The 13,516-nt window shown below is 37.3% G+C and overlaps 1 protein-coding gene across 1 annotated transcript; it reads right to left on the bottom strand.

The window, feature by feature from the left end:
- Positions 1-1,287: 1,287 nt before the first annotated feature.
- LOC122034215 (transketolase, chloroplastic-like) lies at positions 1,288-4,776 on the bottom strand. Its single transcript, XM_042593362.1, has 7 exons — positions 4,214-4,776; positions 3,676-3,766; positions 3,442-3,547; positions 3,079-3,361; positions 2,835-2,983; positions 2,601-2,754; positions 1,288-2,505 (listed from the first exon to the last, which is right to left on the bottom strand). Exons 1-7 carry the CDS (start codon positions 4,721-4,723, stop codon positions 1,549-1,551), a joined length of 2,250 nt encoding a protein of 749 aa, XP_042449296.1. The 5' UTR covers positions 4,724-4,776; the 3' UTR covers positions 1,288-1,548.
- Positions 4,777-13,516: the final 8,740 nt, after the last annotated feature.

Genomic DNA, 13,516 nt, shown 5'->3' with positions numbered 1-13,516 from the left:
CCGTTCAAAACATGCAAATTAACTGAAAAAGGGATGCGTATAACTTTGGTGTAGTGCTCTTAGAATTACTGACACGTAAGAAGATAATTTATTTTGAAGAGAATGGAGAACAAACGAGTCTTGCATGCTTCATTTTGGCCAGGAAAGAGGGTCGACTTGAGGAACACTTAAATAATCAAGGGACAGGTGAAGGAGATGTACAGCTGATTGAAAGAATTGGAGAGCTGGCAGTGCAGTGCTTGAGTGCAAGGGGAGAAGAAAGACCTACGATGAAGGATGTGGCCGACCAGCTAACAAACATGAGAAAGTTCAAGCAGCACTCATGGACACCATCAAATGCAGAGGACATCGAGAGCTTCCTTCCTGATCCATCAGATGCTCAAACGTCTAGTTATATTTCAGAGGTTGCATTGTGCATTGAATGTGCAAGGTAAAGATATGGTCCCTAAAGTTGCCATCTTAAGTGTTCCTCCCAAGATGAACTATCAGTTCTAGCAATTAAGTATTCCAGGGAGAGTTATGTTTGTTTAATTAATTAGAAAGAAGTGTCTGCTATGGTTCAAATCTAAGAATTTTCTCAGTTCCAAAAGTTTTCAGATTTTAAATTTATTTGAAAGCGTTTTTATATCTAATAAGAAATAGAATTAAAACAAAATGAATAAATTTGAAGAACCCAACCCAAGTCATGCCCGGCCGGAGTTGTATCAGACTAGGCATGCTCAGTGGCACCACTAATGTGATTTGCTTGTCCCAAGAATTAGGGCTTTCTTAGTTCAAGGATGACGACTCATTGAAGCTATTACTAAGAGGAATATGAATATTCTCATAGTAACATTAATTAGAAAAATAATAATAAAAGGTCAAAATTCAATACAAAAGGTTAATGACTTGATATGCAATGCTAATCTAATCTATTCAAGAAATTTGTAGAAAAATTAATATAATCCTCTCATGTGTGTTTTCTAGTTTCTAATCCTTTTCATTTATGTGTTCATTGTCTAATTTTCTGAATAATTTCATTTCATGTGAGTTAATCTATAGCATTATGTTCAGTTAGAATCACTCTTGAATGTAAAATTCCATAGGATTTGCAAAAATAGAGACCATAAATAGAGTGAATGTTCCCATCCAACCATCTCCAGTGGTCAATACAAAACCTAATCCAAATCTTCAGCCATATATGACCATGCATATGTTCAGCTATAGAAATAGATGCATACAAACAAAGCATAATAATACAAAGAGAAAACAAATAATAAGGAATAAAACCACAAATTGTTAAGGTTAACAAGTTCAAAGTTTCGACAAATAACAAAGAGCAACGTATGATTACACAAATCCAATATAATCATCTGCTGTCCTAGATATTAAGAAGTTGTTTTCTTCAAATATAAGAATGAAATGCTCAAGAACATACGAAAATTTATTAGGGGGGCAAAAGACAGTGTCTTAAGCAAGTTCTAATTCCTCAAGTGTTCTCAAACTCAAGATATCATTACCTAGTTGTCTTTGGAATCAAGACGGAGAGAATTCTTGAACAAGTTCAGCTTATAGAGATTTGGCTGCGGCAATGATATTCTCCGCTGTGATGCCGAACTCCTTGTATATTCTCCCAGCAGGAGCACTAGCGCCGAACCGGTCAATACCGATGGCCTTGCCTTTGCTTCCGACATACTTCTCCCATCCAAGCGTGGCTCCAGCTTCAATGCTAATCCTAGCAGTGACATTTGAAGGGAAGACACTCTCCTTGTACTCGACTGTTTGCTCATCGAACAACTCCCAGCAAACAAGAGATACCACACGTACAGTTTTGCCCTCCTTCCTCAGTTCATCTGCAGCTTTGGCTGCTATTTCTAATTCGGAACCAGTTCCAATCAATATCAAATCTGGTTTGTTACCGGAGGAATTATCTGAAATGACATATCCACCCTTCTCAACCCCTTCGATCGATGTCCCTGCAAGCTGAGCCAGCTTCTGCCTAGAGAGAGCAAGAACCGATGGCCTCTTCTTGTTGAGCACTGCAACCTTGTAGGCCCCAGCAGTCTCATTCCCATCGGCAGGCCTGAGCATTAGAATGTTGGGCATCGCTCGGAAGCTTATCAAGTGCTCAATTGGCTGATGGGTTGGACCATCTTCCCCTAGGCCTATCGAATCATGTGTCATCACATAGATGACTCCTGCCTCGGACAAAGCTGAGATCCTCATGGCTGCCCTCATGTAGTCAGTAAAGACGAAGAAGGTGGCACAATATGGAATAAGGCCTGGGCTGTGAAAGGCAATGCCATTGCAGATAGCACCCATCCCATGTTCCCTAACACCAAATCGAACATTACGCTCTTCAGGTGTGCCCTTTTGGAAGTCACCAAACATTTTAAGCAAAGTCATGTTCGAAGAAGCAAGATCAGCACTACCACCAAGAAGTCCTGGAAGCACTTTAGCGAGTGCATTCAAATTCTGTTGTGATAAGTTTCTGGTAGCATCTGCAGGACTTTCAGTGGTGTATGTCTGGAGAAGGAGCAAAGCATTTGGGTTAAATATAAACACATTGCCTACGGAAATACAGGAAAAAGAACAAAGGTAATAAAGTAAAGTAGCATCACCGGAAGAGCTTTCTCCCAACCTGCAGGCAGTTCTCCTGATATAATAGATTTTAGCTCTGCAGCTTCATCCTTGTACTTCTTCTCGTACTCTGCAAACTTCGCATTCCATTTGGCTTCAAGAGCAGACCCCTCAGGGATATGATGGCTCCAATGACTAGAATACATAGAGAAAAATTTATATATGAAGGTTTAAATATATTTGACAAATAGAATAGGGATTCCATATTTGCTTACTTCTTGACTTCTTCGGGTACATGGAAAGGCTCATATGGCCACCCAAGATTTAGTCTAGTTGCATCGACTTCTTTGGCACCCAATGCACTTCCATGTACACTGTATGAGTTAGCCTTGTTTGGTGATCCAAATCCAATTGTAGTAGTCACCTGAAAGGATACAGTACTCAATCAAATCTCTGAATCCCACAGTAAACACAACTACTTAGCTACATTCTTATTGCTCAGAAAAAAGCTCAACAAACCTTGATAAGTGTGGGCTTGTCTTTCACTGCCTTTGCCTCCTTAATGGCAGCTCGAAGATCATCGTAGCCAGTGTTACCATTCTTTACCCAGATGGTATGCCATCCAAGAGCCTCAAAACGAGCACTAACATCTTCTGTAAATGCAATCTCCGTGTTACCATCAATAGAAATGTGGTTATCATCATACAATGCAATGAGTTTTCCAAGACCCCAATGCCCAGCAAGAGAACATGCTTCATTAGCAATACCCTCCATTTGGCAACCATCCCCAAGTATAACATATCTGAAACATATTACCAAATCAGTCAAATGAATGAACCAAGCAAGATAACAAGGAAAGAATTGGATGCGAAGAGCAATTACGTGTAATGGTCAACGATTTCATTGTCAGGCTTGTTGAATCGGGCAGCTAGATGTCTCTCAGCAAGTGCCAAACCAACAGCATTGGCAACACCCTGACCCAGTGGCCCTTTATCATTTCATGACAACCAATCAGTATCTTAAACTCTTAAAAGTAATGAATTAAAGGAAGCAAGGGAAGGATTGATCTAGAATGAGCAATAATTCCTTAATGATAAACATATCAAATAAACAAACCAGTAGTAACTTCAATGCCGGGTGTTTCAAAATTCTCAGGATGACCAGGTGTTCTGCTTCCCCATTGACGGAACTGTTGTATGTCTTCAATCTAAAATCAAATTGGTTAAAACAGATCAGTTAGTTTGCTGGTAAACGCAAACACGGCTAAATCAAACAGATCAATTGGAAAAAGTGCTGGCATCTTAAGATCTATACTTCAAAAATAGTAAACATACCATGGTTAAGAACAGAGGAAAAACAATTTTGTCAGTATTTCTGATAAAAGGACAAACGAAGTAGCAAGCAAACAAGTATTCGAACAAATAGCTAAGGAAAAGGGGTAGTAACGAGAATTCAGAAGTTACCAGACAAAGAGATAATTGAAATAAAGAACAACGAGAAGAAGCATCAACAACCAAGATCCAACAATATTCGGATCTAATAAGCCGATGATAAAGGAAAGAAAAAAAAATCCATAAACGCCAAGCTCCCAGCGTGGTCGGTAATATCCACATCAAATCTGGATGTAAAACTCAGTAAAGGTTACAGGCCAAACCTTAACACTGTCGTAGCCAGCAAGGTGGAGCAAGGCGTACTGGAGCATGCATCCATGGCCGGCGGAGAGCACAAATCGATCTCGGTTGAACCAGTAAGGGTTCTTCGGGTTGTACCTCATGACCTCGTCGTACAAGATGTGTCCTATCGGGGCACATCCCATGGGGAGGCCGGGGTGTCCGGAGTTGGCCTTCTCGACGGCGTCGATGGCGAGGAACCGGATGGTGTTGATGGACTTCTCGACGAGAGCCTCAGCGGCGGCGGTCTGGAGCGTCTCGACCGCGGCGGCCTTGACTGCGATCGCGCGGCGAGCGGCGATTCGGGGAAGGCCATGCTGATGGAATCGAAGGGAGGAGGAAGAGGCAACGAGAGAGCGGGCGCCGAGGGCTAACCCGGCGGCGGAGGCTGGGACGGCGAGGCGGTCGGCGTGGGAGGCAGAGGGGGAGCTGCGGCTGGAGACGGCGAGGCCGGTGATGGCGCCGGAGGCGTTCGCTGTGGACGAGGCGGCCATGTCTTCGATTCCTCCGCCTCTTCTTCGCTCGAGATTTGGATTTGGAGGAACTTGCGTGGAAATAAAAAGACTGCGACTTGGCCAATAGCTGGAGAAGAAGCATTTTGAACCGTTAGATCAAAGGTCAGGTTGGATCTGGACCGTTAGAAGAGGGTAGCGGATCCCTGCTTCGCGTTGGTAGGAGAAGCACGCTTTTGTTTTTCAGGACAACATTTTGATCAGTGGTTATGAGCCAAATCTTCAATTAGTTTGGGCTTTTATGTTAAATAAAGGAAAATGGCATTTCACTCCAAACATTATAGACCTTTAAGCATATTCTCTAACATTTTAACAATAAACTACTTTCCTTTTGCTTTATTAGTCTCTTTTGGGTCATTCGTTTTATTAGTTTGAATTGTCTCATCCAAAAGTTTAACCTTTTTTAAAAAAAGATATTTTATTTATTTATTTATTTTAATATATAATGCGTGCATATGACAGCGTGGTTGACCCTCCATATATTCTTTTGACTAAATTAGCTTTTTTCAACTAACAACACTGTAATTATATAAAATTCAACTGACCCACCACCAAATTCTAATATTAAGAAATTAAAATGATTTTATGTTTGTTCAGATTTTTTGCCAAAATATAAATTAAGGAACTAAATTGTTATTGTGGCCAAGTGAGGCATTTGCAAAGCTACGGCACTTGGATTGGTCCAACTATTTTATAATTAATTATCTAATTCATCCCCTGAAAACAAAAACAATTATTAAAAGCCTCCTACTTTTCTACTTCGACCCAAGAATGTTTATTTTTTTTTTATCTTTTTCCCTCAAAGATTAAAAAAATAACTAAGTTGCTTAATTTAAAGCAAATCATTTGGTTTACTTATTTTCTTTTTTTTTCCTGAAAACAAAGAAAAATATTATTGGTTGGCAATTTTCACTGTATTTTTTATAAAAAGGAGAATTAGAAATAAAATATATATTTTTTAGAAAAATAAAAATGAAACCAAACACTCTTAAAATTTTAAGATTTTAGAAAGTAAGACAAGTAAGTTTAGGAAAGAAAATAATATGTTATTTTTAAGGTTAAAGATTGCTTTGGCTGAAAAGGCAATTTGTTTCAACTTTTGAATGATAAACTTTATTCTCCAATCATGCTTTGGGATTATTTTTAATCATTCAAAAGAAGGGTACTACAAACTAGATCAAAAGTAGCATTCAAAGGATTTAAAATAATAAATTCCTTTAGGGATTTAGTAGTTAGGTAAAGAGTAGAGGTGGATAGGAAAGGTAGATCCGAACCGAATCAAACTTTGATACCAAACCAAAACTTAGATCTAATGTTTCAAAAATTATGATAATGGTTCCGAAATAAGTTGACTTTAATATGTTTTCTTGGTAAAAATATCTAAAAATCTATAAAAGCTATAAAAAAAACCCACATTTTATTTGTTTAGTTCAACTTTTTCTTGTTGTGAAAGTGTTAGCTCATTAAGTTATTCGGTATATGTGGGTTTCGGGTATCGAATCGGTTTCTTGTTTCCGAAAATCCAACTTAGGTGTGACCTAATTGTGCCCCTAGACAAGGCTAGTTTAGTTTGGTGGGTAGTTTGGAAGTCTAAAGGAGGAGGCAACATGAAATGTGTTTGGTGAGGCAAACATTTTACATATATTCACACGAGCATATATTTTAGTATAAAGTGGGTTTGGTGAGATCAAACAAACTCTTCCTTTTCTTCACCTACCTCTCAAGCTAAATTAGTATTAATGAAGTCGGCAATTCGGATAAAATGGATTCAATAGAATTTTTTTAATATAATTTAACTTGATCTTAAGATGAAGTTTGATTGATTTTAATCATATATATTTATTTTTAAAAAAAATTAAGTAGAATATATCATTATGCATGATTGATATGATATGATTGAAATTTTAGTTTAGTAGCAGATAAGTAAACTTTTGCTTACATATTTAAGTTTTTGAAATGACAATACGTCATGTTTGGGTAAATTTTATATCATGTTTCTTCATCCTCATTTATTATATTTATCATTATCCTCATCTTCATTCACATTCTTGTACATATTAGAAATCAGATATCCTCATACTTCTACCCATAGAATCGAATATTCTCTATACTAATAATTTTCTTCATTCTATTTAATTATCATCATTCAATCCAAGTATATTAGAATTAATATTATATCTAAAAAAATATAATTAAAAAAAGTAAATTAAATATTCATAGTCACTCCTAATTTAATATATATACACCCAAATATTTATACCCAATTATTTGATTATTTAATCAGATTCAATAAAAATCTCTTCATACTCTTCTTCATTCGGATTAAATATCGAATCTTCTATAGAATTCATACGAAATTATCAGCCCTAATATCTTTGACAATTATTAATGACAATATCATCAATATATTTTAGTATGATATTTTTACAGGTAGTTCACTTTATATTTCAAGGCCTTTATGGGACAATCACATATCCTAACACTAGAAGGCATATAAAAGGTAGAAACATCTATTCATGATGGAACAGATGTCGAGCAAAGGAAATCCTGATAGGTTGAAGTCAATAGGATATTAGACAAGAGAAAATCCTTGAAGATTATAAGGTTGAATGCAAGGCAAGTAAAGTCCAAAAAAATTGAGGACTAGATTCTTAGCGAGAGGTGGAAGCTCGAACAAATCATTGGATCGGATGCAAGGGTGGTAATGATCTAGAAACAAATCAATTCAACTAGTTGGGAAAATCAGTTGAATCGATTTGATCCAGAAGTAAATTGATTCAACTAATTGGGAAAATCATTTGAATCAATTTGATCTAGAAGCAAATCAATCGACTAATTTAGAAAATCAATCAAATCGATTTGATCCAGAAGCAAGTAGAAGCAAATTGATTCCACTGATTAGGAAAATCAGTCAAATTGATTTAATCTAGAAGAAAAGCAACTCGACTGATTTGAAAAAATCAATCAGTTGATTTGAAAAATTAGTTGACTGATATGGTGAACTAGGTAAAAAAGAATCATTCTGTAGGTTTCAATAGTCGAAATCTTCAGATCAATAGACTGATTGATAAAATCAGTTGACTAATAGATAGAAATTAGCTCGAGTTAACCTTTAAATGGTGATTTCAAAGAGGTTTGAATGTGTCGGTTCTTGGAGGTTTGAGGGCGAAATGATGTTACATTTTCAGACCAACAATAAGCATTCTAAAGCTATCAACAATGATCAAAGCGAAGTTCACATCTTGTAAAGTTGTTTTGCTTTCATTTGTAAGTTGTACTATCGTGAATTTATTATAAGAGGCTTCTCTACCTCTGGAAGATTTCTGAGAAGGAGAAAGTTCTTAATGGAAGTGGAGAGCTAGGAGTGGATCCTTGGATCAGAGTTCTCAAGGAGGTGAATACTAAGTAAAATTCAAATGTTGTGCATGTGGAGTTGGTTTTGAATCTGAATCAGAGTTTATTTTGCTCATCCAAACGACAAGCATAAGATCAAGACGAATCGATTGGAGCTATTCACCCCCCTCCCTTCTACTTGTAGCTCGCACGGGTCCTAACAAGTGGTATCAGAGCCAAGTTACTCTTCATCAAACTAGATTTCGAAAGAAGCACGAGCTAAAAAAGAAGAAGAAGAAAGTATGGTTTTAAGCTCTCAATAGTAACAAATCATTGGACTAACCGTCAAAAGAAACCAATGCCAAAGGGAGCTTGGATTTTGAGATGAAATCTCAGGATGGATTCGGATATGACATCCGAGTACCTCAACCATTCGGATTGGGAGGATTAGAGCATTGGAAGTCAAGTATGAAATATTTCCTCATGATGGGTATAGGATAATGGTTTGCTCTAATAGAAGAATTTGAAGCTCCAAGAGATTAAAAAAAAAAAAAAAAACTTGTTCGAAGGAGCAAATGAACTGAGTGAGTTTTAAAATCTAAGGAAAATGAAAAGACAACTAAATTATTATCAAATATTTTACCTAACAATGTCTTGTGTAAGATAGATCAATATCAAGATGTAAAAGATCTATGGAACAAGCTTGCAAAACTTCATGAAGATTCAACCTCAACACAAAGTGAAGATGAGCCCAAGAAGAAGACTCATTGCCACTAGAGCAAGAGGACTCGAAGATTGAGAGATGCTCAGTATCTGAGATGGAAGATGAAAAAGTATCCACCTCAAGGGTTGAGGGGGAGAGTAGGTCATTAACATTGGAAGAAAAAGAACCTTCGACATCCAAAGCTAATGAGGATGAATGTGCCACCTCTACGAGCGGAGATAGCTCAACTCATGAAGATAAAATAATTTCATATATTAAAAATAAAGATCATATATTACGTTTTAAGTGTAGAGAATGGGGGAATTATAAGAGCAAGTGTCATAAATTGATGAAAAAGAAGGCTCAATTAGCACCGAAGGTGAAGGAGAAGTCGAGAGATGTTAGCCCCATGATACGAAAGGACAAGGAGAACATTATGCATTTTACATGTAATTAAAAGGGGCATTACTAAAATCAATGTCTAAGGGGGAGGCATCAAAGAAAAGAAAAGGGTGGAAGCTAGAGTTTAGGGAGCACCTAAGGCTAGATCCAAGGTACCATAGTTAATGATATTTTTTTATTTCAAGATAAAAAACATACTAGAAATATTTTTTATATTCTTAAATCTCATCATCGTGAAAATAGGAAGTATGATAATTCTATGGATAATTATAAATCATATTATACTAAAACAACCTCACCTAAGGATAGAAAGGATCTAGGCAAAACTCCTAATAAAATTAGACATATGCCTAGAAAAAGAAATTTCTAAGGAAATAATGAAAAATCAAATTTTGAGAATTGAGAATCAAGTATTGAGGTCAAGACTTAATAAGCTAGAGAAAACCCTAACAAGATGGAAAATATGTTTAAAGGGTCAAAGAAATAAGATCTAGGCTTAAATAGACAAGTGTCTTTAAGGGTAAGAAAGGTTTGGGATACGAACCTAAGTCAAAGGAAAGCATGATCTCATACCATAAAGTTTCATATAACTATGGAACTAACCTTACATATAGAAGTCAAGTTAAGGTTGTAAGGGAGGTTATTCCTCGTGCTGATATTGAAGAGACTAGCATGACTAAGGCTTCAAAGAAGTCTAGGAAAGTCATTAGAAAGATATTTAGGGAGGTTATTCCTAGTGAATATCTAATACACTCAAAGAGCTCCAATAGGTATTGGATTCCTAAGAGTGTGTTCTCTTCACAGTAGTTGAATATAGGGTGTGTCACTAATTGGAAGGATAGTTAACCCAATTATGGCAAAATTGGCATTTTTGAAGTATTTCCATGGTATCATGGTATCTTGAAAATGAGAAACTAATTTTTATCATTGAATAGTTGATAGTGTGAAAATAGAAATTTGAGGTATTAAGATTAATCAAATTGACACAAATAGGATAGAATTCAAAAGTGTGTTAAGTTGAGATTTTGACACATTTGAAGGAGATAAGGTTGCCTATGTCAAATTGTGAATTTGACATAATGATTAATTGATAACACTAAAATGAAAATCTAGGTATTTGTTTATTAGACATAACTATCACACGAAATAACATCATATTATATATTCATCTTGCCATGAAAAATAATACATATTATATCATACATGCTGATGCAATCAACCTCTAAGGTTTCCATGTTTGACAATGTACCTAAGTTTGGTTAGTTTGACCAAGAGTTTATTCAAATAAGACTTGAAGTTTGGAAGAGAGAAGTCCAGTTAGGATAACTAGCAAGTGCAAGTCCTAATTGGAGATTAGGCAAGGCAAAGTCCAGGTAAGTTTGTAGGACCGGATGTATGGGAAGGGTAAGTCCAAGTAGGTTAAAGGTGATTAGATACTTGGCAAAACAAAATCCTAGGGAATAAACTTTGGGTGGTGAGATCCTAGGAGTAAGCATTAGGTGGTAAAGTCTTGGCTATAGTTCAAGCATGAAGCCTAGTAGGTCGAATAAACTTATAGGAGTGTGGCTTGATCATAAAGGATTGACCCTTGTTAGTAGACTTGGAGAAGGGACCTTCAAGCAAAATGTAAGCCTAATAGATTAGGTAGACTTTCAGGAGTGCGACTTGATCCTAAGGTGGATCTACCACCTCAGTGGTCCCCTAGAGTCGGCCCCACGGATATGAACGGATATAAAGGGGCCTCGAACAGCTATTCGAAAATCAACTCTGATTTTCATTTCCAAGCAACTTGTAAGAGCTCTTAGTGTAAAAGACTTCTCCGCCTTCAGAGAGGGAGACGTTCCTAGTATGCTTTCCAACTGTCTTTGATTAACAACCGTTTTGGTTGTAACCAAGTAAAACACTGAGTCTGTTTTTATTTTAACTCTATTTAATTTTATAATTGTTGCTTTTATTTTAAAGTTGAAAGCTTTGAGAAAGGTATTTTCATATTTGTAGGTAATTCATCTCCCTCTTGCCGATCCCGCTGCACCAACAGAGTCTTCTTCCTAATTCTCAATTGTTTGAGACAACATAAAGTTGAGATAGTTAAAATTTAAAGATGCAAATGTGGTACAGCTACGTACCATTTCCAACTTAGAGGAAGCTTCTTAGTCTTCTTGTGATAGTCCTGCCCTCTATAGAATGAGCTTGAACTTGGAGTCTTGGTGCCGGTAATCAATCTGAAGAAAATCAAAGGAAAAAAAACATAGAAACAATTCGAAAGATAACTTTACACACCATGAGCATTGAGCCTACACACCATGAGCATTGAGCCTTGAGAGGACCTTGGGGATTTTGCTCCGGTGATACTCTTGACTTGGACAATGCAGTGCGAATCACAAAGGATCTTCTCAGACTCGCAAATGTTGTCCTCTATCTGGAATATTGAACGCATCAACATAACGTGGAAAGGTTTGTCTGAAAGTGGGAGATGACGTGCTGAATAGATAATTATAATGTTGACCAGATGAAGACCTCTAGATGGGATCGAAGACTCTTGACTAATGCACTAAGCTCTCTACATACATTCAAACGAGCCAACAGAACGTCAGCGCTAAAAATCAAGGAAGGGATCTCTGGCGAAGACCCTCCAACGCTCAAGTCAGTATATTACCTAGGCAAGAAGTAGAACAATAGTGATGAATTGCAGGATGCGCACGTAGTATAATGAAGTATATGTACCTTGCCATCAGAGACGACCCACTATTTATATATCATTCTATAACTTCCACAATTAGGAGATGACAGAGAATGTTGGGTGTCAGAAGTTATTGAGCAACGGAGTATATGCATCCTGGAAGGCGTATGGCTAGTCCGAGGAATCTTCTACTACCTGTGTGCACCCTTTTTGTAACTGAGGTCATTAATGAGATGGTTAAAAGAATATACGGTCCTAATGTGTCGGCTAAGGGGAAGTATAATCACCTCCGAGGAAGGTTCCTTAAGCTTACCTTATCTTAGAAGAAGATTATCTGATAGACAGTTGCTATTTTCTGAGAGGTGGGTAGGGTTCTCTGATAATATTATTCCCTAAGCATACTCGGCTAGACGTTGACTTACTCGGACGAGTAATGAATGAAACCTTAAGTTTTATAAAGACGAACAACTTTCTACACTTTGCACTGCTCTGATATACATGCGTAGTAATGTTGGAGGTATGGATGAGATACCGCCCCATCCTTAGGATCGCTTGAATATATACTGGGAGTCTAGATTTGAGTGAAATACCGTCCGGTTCTTAAGGTCGCTCGAATATATACGGGGAGTCTGGAGATCTGGCTGAAATACCGTATAATTCTTTGGGTTGCTTGAATATATGCTAAGAGTCTGAAGATCTGAGTGAAATATCGTCTGATTCTTTGGGTCACTCGAATATATGCTCGAAGTATGAAAATCTAAGTGAAATATCATCTGATTATTAGGATCACTCAAATATATATTGACAGTCCGGAGATCTGAACGAAATCATAGAAGTAGGTTCTTTGAACCTGGACGATTTTTATGACTGTCCTGCTATATATAAGGCTACACATCTTTTAAAGAATGGAGCAACAAATTCCTAGGGACTAGACCAACCTTTTGATTGGGTGCCCTCACAATCGGAGACTGGTCTCTAATTATTGAAATAATATCTTAAGTTGTTCAGATCCAATCAGATCATTGACTATATCTAGGGCTTGGTTGCTCATTTCATAGGTAGGACGAGTCATCCTTGAATTAGAGGCTTTAGTATTGGATGAGAGGACGAACTCTACCTAAGAGTGACCGTTTGACCGCCACATTTCTTTTGGCTTGAACCTCTACCTTCCCTACTTCGCCTTCTGCATCAGCCCGAGTTTCCCATTTAACACCCATAGCAGAGATCTGAAGCGCCGACGAAGAGATGTCCTTCCAGATGCCGGTGGAGAAAACAACAACACGGACAAACATCAGATCGAAGAACAGGAACCACTTTACCCGCGGCGGCGAGGGGCGAAGAGTGGCGGCCACGACGGCTTTGATTTGGGCGGTGTGAGACCCTGACGGCGGAGGGAACCGGCTATGTAAATTCGGTTTGCAAACCGACCAGCCGGTCCAAATGACCACTCTTTTGACTTATTAGGGCGAAATTAAAAAACAATTATTTATTTATTTACTTATTTAATTAGCTAAACCCCATATATTCAGGGAGAAAAATCAAAATTTAATTCGCAATCGAATTGAGAAAAATATTAAAAACGTCTAAAAGAGGTATTTTAGAAATTACAATTCACAAAATCTAACTTACGGATTAGGCCGATAATTATGGCGATTAA

The sequence above is a fragment of the Zingiber officinale genome, chromosome 11B (genome assembly GCF_018446385.1).
Source record: "Zingiber officinale cultivar Zhangliang chromosome 11B, Zo_v1.1, whole genome shotgun sequence".
In the NCBI taxonomy this organism is placed as follows: domain Eukaryota; kingdom Viridiplantae; phylum Streptophyta; class Magnoliopsida; order Zingiberales; family Zingiberaceae; genus Zingiber; species Zingiber officinale.
This window is presented reverse-complemented; position numbering and strand designations above follow the sequence as displayed.